This window comes from Camelus ferus, chromosome 18 (assembly GCF_009834535.1).
Source record: "Camelus ferus isolate YT-003-E chromosome 18, BCGSAC_Cfer_1.0, whole genome shotgun sequence".
NCBI lineage: Eukaryota > Metazoa > Chordata > Mammalia > Artiodactyla > Camelidae > Camelus > Camelus ferus.
Genome location: NC_045713.1, coordinates 6,432,468 through 6,447,905, shown reverse-complemented (window position 1 = coordinate 6,447,905; position 15,438 = coordinate 6,432,468). Strand labels below are relative to the sequence as shown.

The following is a 15,438-nucleotide window of genomic DNA, read 5'->3' as shown; positions in this document are numbered from 1 at the left end:
CTGGGGTGTTGTGGGGGTGAGGCTGATGGGTCACCTGGCTCTCACACTCTCTGCTCCTGTGTCTTTTCCTCCTACCTCTCAATCATCCCTCCCACTGTCTGCCCCTCTGTGTCCCTGACCGTGAAGGATTTTTCCCATTCTCCTGCCACCCCGTGTCTTTGCATTTCAAGGCTGCTGCTTTGTGTCACTATTTTGGTTATTGACTTAGTTCATTTGTTTTTGCACTTTGTTTCTCTGGTTCCTCTGAGTATCTTTGGAGTGGAGCTGGGTCCCCAGACTGGTGACAGGGAAGTGGAGCGAGGGTTGGGGACAGGGCTGGAGAAGAGGAGTATGGGAGGAGCCAGCCCTGTCTTCATCCTCTGGTACTTAACCAAATGGGAGAGACTGAGCCCCTGTCCTTGGTGCCGCCCATCTGAGGGAGTCATCATCCTTAAGAAGCCCCTCTTACCAAGGACTGCAGTATGTGGAATTATTAGCAGCAGAGAAACCCCAGAAATTTCTGGGAAGCATGGGGAGTTGGGGGTAGAGAGGCTCCTGTTCTTGGTGGCTGTGGTTGCTGTCACTGTCGCATGGTTCTAGGACTTCTTCCACCCACGCCTGCTCTCAGTGGACTGCAAGCTGTAAGTTCGCAAGCACCTTGGAGTTGCTGAATTGAGGCCCAGTACTCGCTGGAACATAGCAAAGCAGGTGCTTAGGAAGTATTTGTTGTACAAATGACCTCAGTAAGATATTCATGGGCTCCAGCCAAGTCGGTGTTAGGCACCTTCTCAGGCTCTTCTCCCCACTTTGGGGGACTTTCGTGGGGTTGGCCCACATGTTCCCAGCGTCTTCCTGAGTTGCTGCTTGCCCTTTCTTTGGAGACTTGTGGTTGGACAGGTGATGTTGGTGACAGTGTCGTGTTGGATGGTGACGAGGACAGAGTTTAGAGACAGTACTCGGTGTGGTGGTTTTAAAAGATGGCTGTATAATTTTTGACTATCCTTCCATCAAAAGGTGGGGCTTTGCCCCCTTCCTCTGGGATCTGGGCAGGCTTACAACCACTTGGACCAGTAGATGATGGTAGACGTGAAATCACATGACATTCCAGGCGAGGTGGTCAAAGACAGTGCAACTTCTGCCTTTTCCCCAGCACTCTTGCCTTTGGGGCCCTCAGCTGCCATATAAGATATGCAGCCATCCTGAAGCTGCCATGCTGTGAGGATGCCCAGGCTGCGTGGAGAGGCCACATGCAGGTGTTCCCCTTGACAGACCCAGCTGAGCCAAGCCCTCCGGCCATCCCACCCCAGGCTCCTGTTGTAGGACTGAGGATGCTTCCTGATGATTCCAGCCCCCAGGCATCAAGTCACCCTCAGCCGTTTGAGTCTTCCTGGCTGTGTCCAGAACATCGTGGAACGGACACTGGCTGTCTCTGCTGTGCCCTATGTAATTCCTGACCTACAGAATCTGTATATTGCAGAATGATGCACCCCCTTGGAGCCTGGGGATGGTTGGTTGTGCAGCAGTAGGAACTGGGGCATCGGGAATCCGGTTTGCTGGCTGCTAATTCTTGGCCTGGGTTAACTGTCTTGCTCTCAGGAAGGGAAACTTTCTTGGGTCCTAACCTTTCTATTTTCTTCTCCACCAAGAAGGGTGCTCAGGAAAGAAAACAAGAAAAGACGATTTCTTGGCTGGGAGACACCATCTGTGCTTCCCTGTGATCACCTGTGTCAGAAGTCCTGTCAAACTTCCCCTGAGTCAGCACAATCTCTTTGGTTTATTTCCTAAATTCACTTTGTTTCATATTTTGTTGTTACAGAAAGAATCACATAGCTGCTGCTTGACGTAACATTTGTCTACTGACTGACGCACTCAGGCTTCGCCAGCTGACCTTGATAGGACAGAGCCAGACCCCAAGGGCCCCCTGTTGCTCTGACGCTGATTGGCTCCCCAAGTCATCCATTGGTGTCCTCTAGGAGGGATCTCTGGACCCCCATTTGAAACCACAACTCCTCAAGGAAAGCCTTGAGCCAGCTTCCTGTGTACAAGTGGAGACTTGGTCCTGCCCCGGGAGACATTGGGGTTTTTGGGAAATCTACACTATTCTGAAGCTTCTGGAGGCTAGACCCAGGTCATATGAGGGAGAAGCACAGCCCCCTCCTGGGCACACAGGGCAGAAGAGGTTACTGCTAGGATCTGGAAGGCTGGAGACTGGGGGCTCACACCTGAAGACCTGACTGAGTGTTGAGTTTAATTGACATGGATTAGTTGGAGAGCCAGGGGTTCTGGGAAGCAGGCCAGTTGTGTCTCTAGTCTCAGACACATCTTGGGCCCACTACTTACTTTGTCACCTGGACAGGTCACTTTACCCCTCTGACCCTGTTACAGCCCCCTCCCGGGAATTCTGAGGATTAGAGATGGTATGTAGCCCAGTGCCTGGGCATTGGGTAAATGACAGCTGTTGACTAAATTGCCCAAGACCCAGAGCAGTTTGTTGTTGAGCTGTTTCACAGTCATTTCCCTGAAAAAAAAAAAAAATGGAGGATTCCTTGATTTGCCCCGGCACTTGCCCATTACATGCTAACTAGCCATCTGCATTTCTGCCTGCTCCCAGCCTGTGTGTTCTCTGAGGGCAGGGGCCAGGTCTTGCTGCTCTAACTTCTAGTAAAGAAGAATACAGTGTTAAAAAGAGTAAGTATGTTGATAGCCATGTGACCAGGCACGATGGACAAGGAAACGGAAACTTAACCTCATGATCATATTAAGTTAAATGTGTGAATGTGAAACTTGACTCAGGTTAGTTTTCCTGAAAGGGGGAAGGGGCGAGAAGAGGCCAGTGTCATTTGGCCCAGGGCCTGTCCTGGCAGACTGGGACACTAAGGGCCCTGTGAAACACGCTTCTCAGTGTCCATCCTTTTGTGCGGTCCCTTCCACATGGACTTTGAATTTGGCTAGGGGACAGCCACAAATGGTATGAAAGCAGAGTATGAAGGGGTAGGAGATTAATAGATTTTCACAGACTTCTTGCTCGGCCACGGAATGCTTTATGTAGGGGAACAGAGCAAAAGGCATGAGTGTTTCTGGGTAGAGCCCAGAGGGGAGCCCTCTTGAAGGTGTGTCCAAGTGAGCAGAGCAGCTCACGGGGAGAGCACTGTTGTGTGGAGGAATGGTAAGAAATGGGGAAAGAAATGTGGGCTAGGGCCAGGCTGTGTGTCAAGGTTTAATTGTCTTTGGATTTTTTTTTTCCCCTGACGCACCAGGGAGCTGCCAGGCAGGACAGTGAATCCCCAGTAAAAGAATGTAGAATGGATCACAAAGATGAGATGAGAAGCTCCCTTAGGGACATTCTGTAACAAGTCTGGGCCAGAGAGGGTGGGGGCAGGACCCAGCACCTGCGGTGAAGGGGGAGAACTAGGTGGATTTGAAAACTATTGAGGGAGAATCAATAAGCTTTGGCAGCCAACTGAGGGGAGGTGGTGAAGAGAAAGTGAAGGAAGAAGCCAGAGATGATTGAGGTTGTCAGTCTGTGTGAATGAGATGTTAGCACGACAGGAACTGTGGTTTTGGGGGCAAGTGAGGAATTTGATGAATTTGCCCAGCCTGGTGAAAACACACGTACTTCTGAAGCTTGGGAGAGAGGCCCCAGTTAGAATTTAGATGTGGGAGTCTACATCCCAGGAGAAAGCCAGGGCCAGTGAGCAGATGGGATGAAAGAGAAAGGGGAGGGAGCCAAGGTCAGAATCCAAGACACCACCAAGTGACTGGTCACCATGCTCGGCACTGCAGAGGGTAGGTGCCAGGGTAGGGCCCTAGACCCCCTCCTTCCATTGGATGCCTTCTTCCTTATGGCATCAGTTTCCTATCTCAAGTGGGTACCAGCTCTGCTCAGTACCCACTGGCCCTGTGCCAAGCCTGTCCATGACCCAGTGCCACGTCTGAGCTGGACGCACACACCCCACCAATATGCAAGCCTCTATGAACAAACCTCTACCACCTTTTCTGGAAGTTATTGAACCTCCCCCCGAAACATGTACCTGCACCAGACCTGGCTGATTTGACAGTTTCAAAGGGTGTTGACAATTTCTGATCTCTACTCCCAGGCCCAGGTAAAGAAGCTGCTCTAGACCAACTGTCTCCTTGTACAGCTAAGAAAGGAAGAATGACTTGTTATCAGGATGGCAAAAAGGGATCTCTGCTATTGTTTGTTAGAGCAGGATGTTCCCTTATCTGCTCTTTGATGGCCCTTATCAGTAACTGAAGAGTGCCACACTCCAGTAATCACTTGGAACTGCTTTCCTCTTCTGCTGGATGAGATAGTCCAAAGGCAATGGAGAGGAGGACAGGTGACAGTCTAGGGTCCAGGAACTGAGATGAAGATGACCTTAGGCGCGGCCTTGGCCACCACTTGCTTGGCCAACCGTCTCATGACACCTTCAACCCCTGAACAGTTCACAGTACAAATTTATTTATGCATGTTTTTATATAGAATACAAACATTCGGGGATACCTCCGCCCAGAACCCAGACTCAAGGTTAAGAAGGGTCCAGCCTCAGGGGCGGGAAATGAGTCCTCAGGAGACAGATTGTTGGTCTGGGAGGATCCAGAGGGCCACACGGAGCTCCGAACGGGGAGGCGGGGCCTGAGGTGGTCAGAGCTGGGCGTGGCTTCTGGGCACAGGGCGGGGCCTAGAACTTGGCACGTTCCTGAACTTGTTACTGGGAGCAGGGGCTGGTGCCTGCAGCCCAGGATTCCAGTGACCCCTCTCTACTGAGGGCAGTGGGAAGGCAATGGGGTCCACAGGCCAGGCCTCCTACACGTAAGCGTTTTTCCCGTACTTGCCAAAGCTGCTGTCGCCTTCTTCATCAGAGGCCACCATGGGCAGGCGGGCAGCGAGGCTGGCGGACGGCATCACTGGGGCCTTGTAGGGAAGCCGGACACTGGCAAGGGAGGAGGCCTGGGTCAGAGGGAGGTGTAACCCTCGCCCCCTCCCCCGCCGTGGCTCACCTTCTCCTACCTGGCGGCTGGGTCCTCGTCCCGGGTGCAGCAGCAGCTGGAGCAGAGGCAGATGCCGCCCAGGATGGCGAGCAGAGAGGCGCTCCAGCCCAGGTAGAGGGCAGGGCCCAGCTCGTACCTGGGGACAAGGACAACGAGCAGGCGGTGAACTAGCAGCGCTAGCTCAGGGGTCGAGGTTGAGACCCACCCATTGTCTCCGTGGGTGGGACTCCCACACTCACTTGGTTCCGGGGTACAGGGGATCGAAGAAGTCCCGGGTGATGTTGAAAGCGTACCAAGAGATGGCCACCATCCCGCAGATACCTGTGGGAGGGAGAGGAGGACCATACTGGTGCCCTAGGCCTGGTGGAGGAAGAGGTGGCCCAGAGAGCAGGTCGTGGGCATCAAGCCCAAGAGCAAGTTTCATTGGATCCCTTCTGTTTCCTCTCCCCAGCTCATAACTCTTCTGTTTCCTAGGTCAACTGCAGGCTTTTCTACCCAGGACCCAGGACCCAGCCGCAGCTCACCTCTCTTGTCTAGTCTCACACTCTGGTCCTCAGGCCCTCTTTCCGTCTTTATCCCTGACATACCCTGTTCATTCTCCATTCCTACCTCTAGCACCTTGACCACATAGTTTCCTCACTGGGAATCTGCCCCATCCAAGTCCTACTCATCCTCAAAAGCCCATGCAGTCTTCCCCTACCAGCCCCGCCTGCCCTGATGCCCCTTTCCTTGACCTCCCAAAACACTCAGTGCCTGAGAGCCTGAAGTCAGCCAGGCCGCTCCCTGGGCGCTTATCTTCTAATAATATAACTGATCTTTCTGAGCCTGTTTCCATATCTAGCGAACAGGACAAGAACTGCTCTGCCTCACAGGCTTGTTGTAAGGTGATGTGTGCAGAAATGTTTTGAAGGTTGAAAAGGGATGGCGAGTCACATGGATGTGCTGTTATCGTGCACAGTGTTTGCATATGTGTGTGTTTGTGTGTGTGGGCGCATATATGTCCTAACTGCGGTCTTCCCAGCCAGGCTGTAAGCTCTGGAGGGCAGACACTCCCACCTCTGCAGTCCCTCCCACACCTCACTCATGCCTGGCTCCTAGTGGGGGGTCAAGAAACATTGCTGATGGACTGATTTGTGGCCAGGGAATTTGGTGGGTATGGGGGAGGGTGGGGACAGGTGTCATTGTAGAGGGGAAGGTGAGGTCACCCCAAGGTCTGGACCAAGGGCCACCCCCACCCTCACTGAAGGGCAGGGTCCACCCACCACCTTCTCCCAATTACCAGCCAGTATGTGTAGGGCCCCTGCTGTGGCCGCCAGCTTGGCTTTCCGGGAGAGCTCCAGGCCCCCAATGTTCGTGCAGCGCAGCCCCACCATGCCTAGGAAGAGGCCCAGGAAGCCCAGGAGGATGGCGGTGATCATGAGCGCTCGGCAGGCTTGGATGTACCCTGGGGAGGTGGGGCACAGCCATGGGTCCCTGAGCCGGCCCCTTCCCCACCATCTGCTCTCCCCTCTAAGACAAGCCAGCCCCTTATAGCGCCTGCTTAGGTCTCATTCCCTGAAAGACTTCAAGGCCTATCTTTCCTCTTTGGGCCCCATCCAGCCAAGGGGTCAGGCTGAGGTCACACCCCCCCTCCTTCCCAGGCGCAGCGCCTCCCACCCCATGCCCCTGCACAGGCGCACTTCGCCTCCATTACAGGGCTTCTCCTCGGCACTACTGACACTTTGTCTGGATAATGCTTTGTTCTGGGGACCGTCCTCTGTATTGTAGGATGTTTAGTATCCTTGGCCTCTGCCCACTAGACGTCAGTAGCAGTCCTCCCAAACAGGACAATCAAAATGTCTAGACATTGTCAGAAAATCACACCTGATTAAGAACCGCCATGCTCTGCTGTGTCCAAGTGCTCCCGCCCCTTCCCCACATCTGCTTCTCTCCAGGTCCCACCTGGTGCCTAGCACAGTGCCAGACATCCTGAACTGACATCCTGGAGTGATCGATAAGGGGCAGCAGTGGCCTATGGGTCACCAGGTAAAGGGCAACTTCTGATCTGGAAAGTAGGATACCTGGGCCCAGGACCAATCCAAGTCAGTCTAGCTCATAACGCTCTCAGTGCCTCACTTTCTCCTTTCTCAAACCAGAAGGAAATGGCTGGCTCCCTTTTGGTCCCCCCTTCCTCCTTCTCTGTCTTTGATAGTTGCCAAGCACTCCCAAGGACCTTGCACCCCTTTCCAAGGTGGGGTGGTGCCACCCATGTTGGAGGGGAAAGGCTGGGTCCTTGCCAGGATGTGAAGTGGCCCAGAGTTGGGGAGAAGGGAGGAGGGATAAAGTTCTCTGGGAGCATTTTCTCATTTCCAGCTACTCCCTCCAGAGTTCCTACCCCCTCCCCCTCCCCACATCCTTTCCCTGTCCATCCATCTACCCACCCCTACCTTGGGCAGACCAGCTCCTGATCCCCAGGGAGTTCTCCTAGACACAGTGAGGTTATTGAAGGGCCCATAAAATCATATGCTAAGAGGCTGGGCGGGGGTGAATAAATGGTAGGACCCCTCACAGGATCAGAACCAGCCTGGGAAGTATTGGCTGGTTCTGGACTCAGACACACAAGTCTGGATTCCAGGCCCCTGCCACCTGTGTGGCTCTGGGTGGGTCACCTTGCAGTTTTCTAGCATCTGTAAGACGGAGTTACTAACACCGCAGGTCTGTAAACAGTGCTGAAATGGCGTGTGTGAAGGACCCAGCATGATGCCTGGAACCTCAGCCCGGGCAGCTGTGCTCTACTCTGCCCGTCAGCATGCTCCTGCACCTCCATCTTTGGTGCACACTCATGAGAGGTCTCAGGTCAAGTGCAGCAGTCCAGGTGGGGCCCCTTGGGTGGTCAGGCTCGCAGCAAAGGCCCCTTCTCACACCACAGTGTGGTTGAGGGGTAGGTGAGGTGGAGATCCCCAGGACTGCTGCGCTGGCTGCTGCCAATGTCCCTCTTGGCCACCCAGACATTCTTGGTGTCTGGCCTAGATTGTCCTCAGCTTTTATAGGTTTTTTTTTTGGTGAGGGGGTCCTGAAGAGAGGGATGAGAGAATGAAGCCCCTGCAGCTGCCTCAGGAGATTCTGGGAATAGTTGGGGGCACAAGAGACCCACCTGGACTCCCTAACTGACTCAGAGCATCTCTGACATTCATGGCGGGGATTTCGTGGAGTGTTGGCTTCAGTTCCTTCCCCTACCACCCAGCACCAGCAGTAGGAGACCTGGAAGAGCACGCTGGTTCCAGGAGCACTCAGTGAGGGCACAGGGGCCGCACCATGTTCCTGGTCATCCCTTTCTGGCCTGGCATGGGACAGACTGAAGGACTCCCCTGGAGAATGGGGGGCGCTGCTCATAGGGGCACAGGCAGCAGGAAGATGCTCCAGCCACCAGGGAGACCTTTCTGGGCCAAAAGAGTTGCAGGCTCCACCCCGCCAAGAACCTCAAAAAATGCACTGCTCCAAGCACCCCAAACACACAGGCACACACACCCCCACTTACAGGGGACACTGAAACATGCAAAAGGACTCCCTTTAAAACGGCCCTTTGGAACTCACCATGGTGGTGAGAGCGATGCCCCAGTGGAAGCCTGCTGAAGCTACTGAAACTTTTCAGTCTCAACCCCCAGGAATCCAAGATGGGGTTTCCTCTCCACCCCACGAGCCCCAGCACTCCCACCCAGAAACAAAAATGCTAAATTTGATTGAGCACATTTAGATGCTAACATCACATTAACAGTTTGCACAGTTTATCTCATATAATCCTCATGACCACCCTGTAAATAGTGCTGTCGTGACCCTAATTTCACAGATGGGTCAAATGAAGCTCATTTTACCACCTGTGCAAGCACAGAGCCAGCCAATGGCAGGTGCTGAAGCTAGCAGTCCGACCCTGTTGCCTGCCCTTATAACCACAAAGACAGAGGGTCACCTTAGGGCAGGGGGTCATGTGTGACGAGAGAGACCTCTGCTGTAGTTCCAGGCAGAAGGCTGCCCCCAGAGCTTCCAGCTGCAGGAACCCAGGTCTCAGAGCAGGATCCGGCCTCCTTTATCCATATGGCACCCAAGGCCAGGCCACAGACAACACCCACCCTCCCCGGGGTCTCTCCAACCTTCCACCTCCTGCCTCCCTCTGCTCCCCGCCGCTCTCCCCACCCCGTACCGGAAAGGGCCAGCATGGACGGGAACTCCCAGCAGTTGTAGACTCCGAGGGAATCGGTAGCACAGCTATACCAGAGGTTCTCGAAGATGGTGTTGGTGGTGATGACGTTCCCATGTATGGTGGACACTCGCCAGCTGCTGTGTGGCAGGGTCACCCCCAGCATCAGCAGCCCCACGACTGCGAGGAAGAAGCCGAAGGTCTCCACAGCCACTGACATGTTCGGATGCAGGCCCCGAGGGGAGCCGGGGGCCCCGGTGACGGGGAGGGGCTGAGCCCCAGGTGAACTTGACGGGGCTTTGGCTAAGGAGGGTGGTTAAGGCAGGCTGGGGAGACCGAGGGAGGCAGGCTGCAGCCTCTGCCTCTTCCTTGGCCCTGTCTGTCTCTGGTTCACCTCCTGCCCTCTCTCCGGGTCTCTCTGCTTCCCTGCAGGTCAGTCAGGGGAATGAGCCAAGAGCGCCCAGCGGCTGCTGACGAGGAGATGGAGGGAATAAACGGAACGGGCCAAAAGTCCACCCCCTCCCCCCAGCCTCTGGGCTGCCCTGGGCTCCCCGCCCCACGAGGGTGGGGGGAGAGGACTTACTGGGGAGTGACTAACGGATGCTGCCAAGGAGGGGCTCCCAAGGGAGGCACTGGGAGCCAAGGGGAAGCGTCTGCCTCTGACTCAGCTTTCATGGGGGCCAGAGGCTGGAGTCAGAGGGACGAGGGGAGAAGGTGGCTGAGAGAGCAGAGCCAGAGCCAGAGCCTAGCCACAGCCGGCTGGAGGCACCTTTCAGAGGGGAAGGATGGAGGGAACTGAGCCACCCCTCTGGATGTTAGCGAGAACAAGTCAAGAAACTCAAAGACTTAGTGGTTGAGGTACTGAGTCTCTGAGGAAGATTAAGGTTGAATAAGGCAATGGGGTACCTGAGAGAGACCCACAGCTCTGGAATCCAACCAACCTGGACTCTAACCAGGTCCCACCATTTACCAAGAAAGGTTCGGGCATGCAGTTTGAGCCCCTTCAGCTTGTTTCTGCTCACTTCATAGTCGTTTTAAGAATCACAGATCAAAGCTCCCCACAACTACGCATTGCTTAATACTACGCGAATGTCCTAGGTCTGGATGCCCATGGCCCGGGGTGAGGTTGCTTTCCTCTAAACTTCAACTTCCTGAACTTTAACTTCCCCCCTTGTTGGGCTGATCTTTGATTTTCGGCAAAAAGCTTGATCTTGCTGCCAAGGGGGCCCAGAGGGGGATAAATCACAAGCCCAGGACGTGATCCTGTGCTGCTAATCTAAGCGGCTCCGAGTTATCAGAACCGTCACCAGCTCTATTAATTATGATAGATTAGAAACCTCTGGGTCCCCACCTCAAGCCAAGGCTAAACACCTGTCCTGGTGTAGATGGTCTCATTTCCCGCCTCAAGGCCATGCTGGGACACACTGGTTCTTGTCTGGTGAGTGTGGCTGAGGCTCATTTCCAAGGGGCCCATCCTACACCCAGGCAGTCACATGGGACATCACTGAGATGTAACCCCTCACCCCCTCTCTGTGTGTCAGGCTCCTCCGTGCTCCCCCCAGGTGCCTCCTCCCCAGTCCCCGCCAGCTGGGCTGGCTGGACTGTGGAACGAGAAGTATGCAAGACAGGCCCACGCTGAGCCTGGCACGGGGCGGGTGCTGGGCAATGCGGGCTGGGTGGGGACTGGGTCCCAAACTTCCATCTACAACTAGGATGTCCTGGGTTCCTAACCTCTCTCAAGACCTCTGCTGACTCTGTGCCAAATGCCTGTTTCCTTCCCCCGACCAGCGGCCCCCCTCCTCTAAGGAGAAGGATGGGGAGGAGGAAGGGGAGGACCCAGGAAGACAAAGGGAGGGAAGGGTGGAGGTTTGGGAGGAAACTGAGTGGGGGGCCCCCCTGGTGTGGAAAACTCCACATGCCATGAGGCAGCTGAGTGGGTCAGAGGAGACGGGAGACATAAATTCTGGCCTGTCCCTTCAGCTCTGCCCTTCTTGTCTCTGATTACTGCTTTTTCTCAGGCTTCTAAGGCCGTGCAAAGGCCACGTCCCTGTGCTGGAGGGGAGGAAGAAGGAAGGGTGTGGGGTCTGGGAAGCTCAGCGGACAAAGGAGAACCCCACATCAGCCTGGCGGGTAGGAGAATGAGGGCACAGAGCAGGGAAGGCCCATGCATGACCCCCACCCTGGGGCCGAAAAGAACCTGCCTCTTCTCAACAAGGACACTGAGGTTCCCATGCCAAAGCCCAGTTTTATTTACACTCATCTCAAAGCACATGATTTGGGGCTAAAGGACAGGTCTCAGGGGAAAGGAAGCTGAAGGCCACAGGGGACAGTGACAGGGTGCAGGAGAAGAAAGGGACAGGGAGGACAGGTGGGCCTCTCTTCCAGTGTCTGCCACGGGCTCCCACGTATCCCTGGGCTGAGGCAGAGATGCAGTCTGCTTCAGGATTTAGACTTGGACACAGCAAGTCCGATGAGTCCAGCCAGTCCTGCCACGCCCAGGGCCATGCCTCCGACAATGGCCATGCCCACTAGTCCATCTGGGGAGAGGAAAAACGAAACTGTCAGGAGTCCAAACCCAGTCTCTGTGAGGACCTCGGCCACCATCTTCATGCTGCCCGCTGTTGCTCAACAGGAGATGTGCCTCTCTACCTGGAGTCATGGGGTGAGGGCCTCCGAGGGCTGGAGAAAGAAGGGGGTTTGAGGAGGAAGTGCTTGGAGGGCATTGTTTGAAGAGAGACCGGAGGGCCCAGGCATGGGGGAAGGAAGGGGACTTAACAGAGCTGAGAAGGACTGGGGGATGCTGGGGGCCAGGGAGCCAGGAGGGCAGGGGGTGGAGGGAGACAGAGGGAGGGGACAGAGAGGAAGGCCTTCACCTTTCTTCATGGCCTTGTCAATGAGCCGTTCCAGTTCTTTGGCCTGGTTGTTCTGTGGCTCTGTCTGCAGCAGCCCCCGCACATACTTTAAGGCCTTTTCATATTCCTACACTCAGGGCAAAAAAACACCCCCTCAGAATTCTCTCCCTCTTCCTGCCCATCAGATGAGCCTTCCCTCCGCTGGCCCTGGGGTTCCTCCGTCTACTCCGCCCCACTGCAGCCCCACCCAACAGAGTAGAGTCCATAAACCACCCCAACTGTGTGGGGGCGATAAGCCCAGGGAGATAACAGCCCAAGGCTTGAGGCTGCACCCCAATGGTGACATCACCTCGCTCCCCACACCCTCAGCACCCTGATCCTCTGTCTCTCACCTTCCCTCAGCTTCCTGACCTGCTATCACCTTGCACCTCTGTACCCAACACCACCCCTACCTAATGGCCTCTGTGGCCTTCCAGAGGGCCCGGGCTCTACTCTGGAGAGAGACAGAGGGTGCTGTGGCCAGGGGGTGGAGCAGGGAGCGGGGAACTCTGCCTCACCTTGAGCCGGTAGTTCCCTACGGCCAGGTAGAAGACATAGTCCCGCTGCTCCTCTTTGCTCCCTTTGGGCAGCAGCTCTGGGGAGGGAGGGAGGGAGAGAGTGAAAACCGCTTCCCACCTTGCCTTGTGCTTGTGTCCCAGGGACCCCTTCCACTCTCTGAATCCCCATATAATCCTGGGAGGTCACTGTCCTGAGCCTCCATTTTAGCTCTAGTCACTCTGGGCTTCCTTGGGGAGGCGTGAACCCAGGCTGCCCCAACACCCCGGGGATCAACGCCCTGGGGGTCAATGCCCCGGTATCAATACTACAATCAACTCTGGCTCATCCAAGTGACTGAAAGGAAATCAAGGCACTGGAGAAGCCAAAGGCATCTCTCCTCAGTTCCGGCATCTGCTGTGCATTTTACCTACAGTTGCTTGCTACCCAGACCAGTGTTCAAAGTAAGTCTGCACTCCCTCCCCCTTTAAAAAAATCAGCTCAAAACTCCTTTAATTCACCTCCCCGAGGTCCCCACCTTCCTTCCTTAGTTCGGTGATCTCCCAGAGGCTTCTGTGTTTGGTTGTACTCTAGGTACTAGAATGTGTTGCTAGGTAGTATTGCAGGTGCTTATAAATCTTCCCAAGTGTCTGTACTGTCTCCTCAACTAGACTGGCAATGGCTATAGACAAACGGAAGGTAAGATTATTTGCGTTAACGAAGATTCTTACTGTTATGGATTTACAATAGGCATCCCTGGCTAGCACAGTGACTGTTTGCTTTTACATCATTACTTGACCAAGAGAAAAGGGTTACAGAGAAATTTAAAGGTTAGGTATCATAGCTTCTGACCAATGGTGACCAATCCAAAAACCAACAGGAAATAGGATTCTGATCAAAAAAGGACCATCTGCTCACAGGTTTTGGGGACCATCTTCAGTATTTCTCCCATGCCAGCCCCACAAAAGGTCTGCTAAATAAGCAACATAGTGGGGGGCAAAGAGCACAGGACTGGGACACACAAGACAGGAGCTTCTAGTCCTAATTCAGCCCTTAAGTAACTAGTTGTGTGACCTGAAGCAAATCACTTTTCTAATGTCTAGACTACCAGATCACCAAAGTCCTGTGGGGACTGACATACTCTGACCCTGTCTGGCAAAACAACGACAAGGTGGTGAGTAGCCCAAAGTGCACTGAGAGAAGTCAGGCTAAGTATAGCCCTTTTTTCCAGTGAGTTTACTGGAAAATAACTGTGAGGTGGCTGTACTATGAGGGCCCATGTTTAAAAAGGATCCCAGCACTTGAGATGGACGGAGTGACCCTGGCCAATAGTGGTAGAGGACAATGGCAATTGGGAACGGGAGAGTCAGGGAGCCTAGCACCTCACCCTCCAGCAGAGCAAGGCCTTTACGGATGTCATCGTTGTACTTGCTTCGCACCAGGCACCAGGCATACTCAAACTGCGTGCTCTTGGACACCGAGCCTGCTGCCTTCTCAGACTGAAATTTCCTTTCAAACTTCTGCCACAGGAGAGGAGAGGAGTCATTTAGAAATTAAGGGGGCAAGCCACTCTAGCAGGATCTGGGTGTCCATTTCCCACTTACCCTCCATCTTTCCCTCTGCCACATTTTCCTCCCGGGTCCTAGGGTCCCAGGTTCTGCCATTTGCATCCCTGGGACCCAGGCATTCTGCTTCTTAGTAGTGGGCTATCTCCTGGGACGCATCCTCTCTGCTTCCCTCCCCCTAGTGGTACCGAGAGGAGATGCCACCTGGTGGCGGCTCCAGGCACCGCTCCCGGAGCAGCTGACCCCAAGAGGCTGAACAGTAAACAGGCTGTCTGAACTCCTCAACAACAGCGGTCCTGTCGGAGATTGCTTCTCCCATCTCGCCCCACCCTGCCGAGACTGGACCCTTTCTTATCTGACAAGCAGTAATAAAGATAGTACCTATCTCCTATTAGAGCAACAAAGATCGAGATATCTCTTGTAAGGCACTTAGTGCAGTGCCGGATTCAATAAGTAATATATATAACTATGGTGGTCGCTGCATTTCCCCGCCACTGAAGGAGCACTCAAAAACAGGTGTACACACGCTTATCTCCCAACTCCTGCGCACACCCAGACTCCAGGCCCTGAGTCTATGGCGTGGTGGCGAAGGAAACTACAACTCCCGATAGCCTCTGGGGCAAAGTGGACCTTCTGGGCAGGGGCCGGACGCTGCAGGGGCTGCCGGGAGCTAGTTTGGCTTCCCTAGGCAAAGCTGATGCTAGGATGAGGGTTAGGCCCCTACCCGACTCTCTTCAGGGCCCGCCCTTCAGAATCTTCCTTTTCCCTCCCTCCGGACCGGGCCTCACCAGCAGGTCCTCCGCAGACACCAATTCGTTCAGCACAGCCTCCATGGCCGCAGTCCCCGAAAGCCTCGCAACTCAGACACTACTGTCCCCGGGTCTCCATGGCCCACTGACGGGGCAGGGAGCCACTTCCGGCGTCCGGCGGAAGCGGGGTCCCCCACCCTTAAGCAGAGCCAATCGTTTCACGCAGCGGACGCCAAGCCCGCCCCGCCGCCAGCGCGAGGGTGGGGTCACTGGTGCGCATGCTCCGACCATTCCCCCTCTCACCCTCACCACAGCTCGCAGGCTGCACACGGCGTCGCCTCTGTCCCCATGTTTGTCGTCCCGGGTACCCTGTGTGCCTCCGGGTATGGAGGCTACCTCAAGAAATTCTGAGACAGTGTCTTGGTGGTTAGCCCCCGGAATGAAAACAGCAGAAAGAGAAGGTGGAGAACTGGGTATGGATCACGTAATTATAGGGACTAGTGTAACCCTCCCTCCCCTACCACCCCTTCCCTGGTTCTCCCCTCTCAGAAATCAAAGACCGTAGAGGCTACGTGACTTTTCAGTGCCTGCAA

At 54.8% G+C, this 15,438-nt stretch overlaps 2 protein-coding genes across 2 annotated transcripts; both read right to left on the bottom strand.

Annotated features, from left to right (window-relative positions):
* Nucleotides 1-4,419: 4,419 nt before the first annotated feature.
* Nucleotides 4,420-11,229, bottom strand: CLDN15 (claudin 15). The gene is made up of 5 exons (XM_006180919.3): nucleotides 9,149-11,229; nucleotides 6,251-6,415; nucleotides 5,211-5,292; nucleotides 4,991-5,107; nucleotides 4,420-4,913 (listed from the first exon to the last, which is right to left on the bottom strand). Exons 1-5 carry the CDS (start codon nucleotides 9,363-9,365, stop codon nucleotides 4,787-4,789), a joined length of 708 nt encoding a protein of 235 aa, XP_006180981.1. The 5' UTR covers nucleotides 9,366-11,229; the 3' UTR covers nucleotides 4,420-4,786.
* A 141-nt stretch (nucleotides 11,230-11,370) lies between these two features.
* On the bottom strand, nucleotides 11,371-15,042 carry FIS1 (fission, mitochondrial 1). Its single transcript, XM_032459641.1, has 5 exons — nucleotides 14,885-15,042; nucleotides 13,919-14,051; nucleotides 12,555-12,631; nucleotides 12,019-12,124; nucleotides 11,371-11,682 (listed from the first exon to the last, which is right to left on the bottom strand). Exons 1-5 carry the CDS (start codon nucleotides 14,927-14,929, stop codon nucleotides 11,585-11,587), a joined length of 459 nt encoding a protein of 152 aa, XP_032315532.1. The 5' UTR covers nucleotides 14,930-15,042; the 3' UTR covers nucleotides 11,371-11,584.
* Nucleotides 15,043-15,438: the final 396 nt, after the last annotated feature.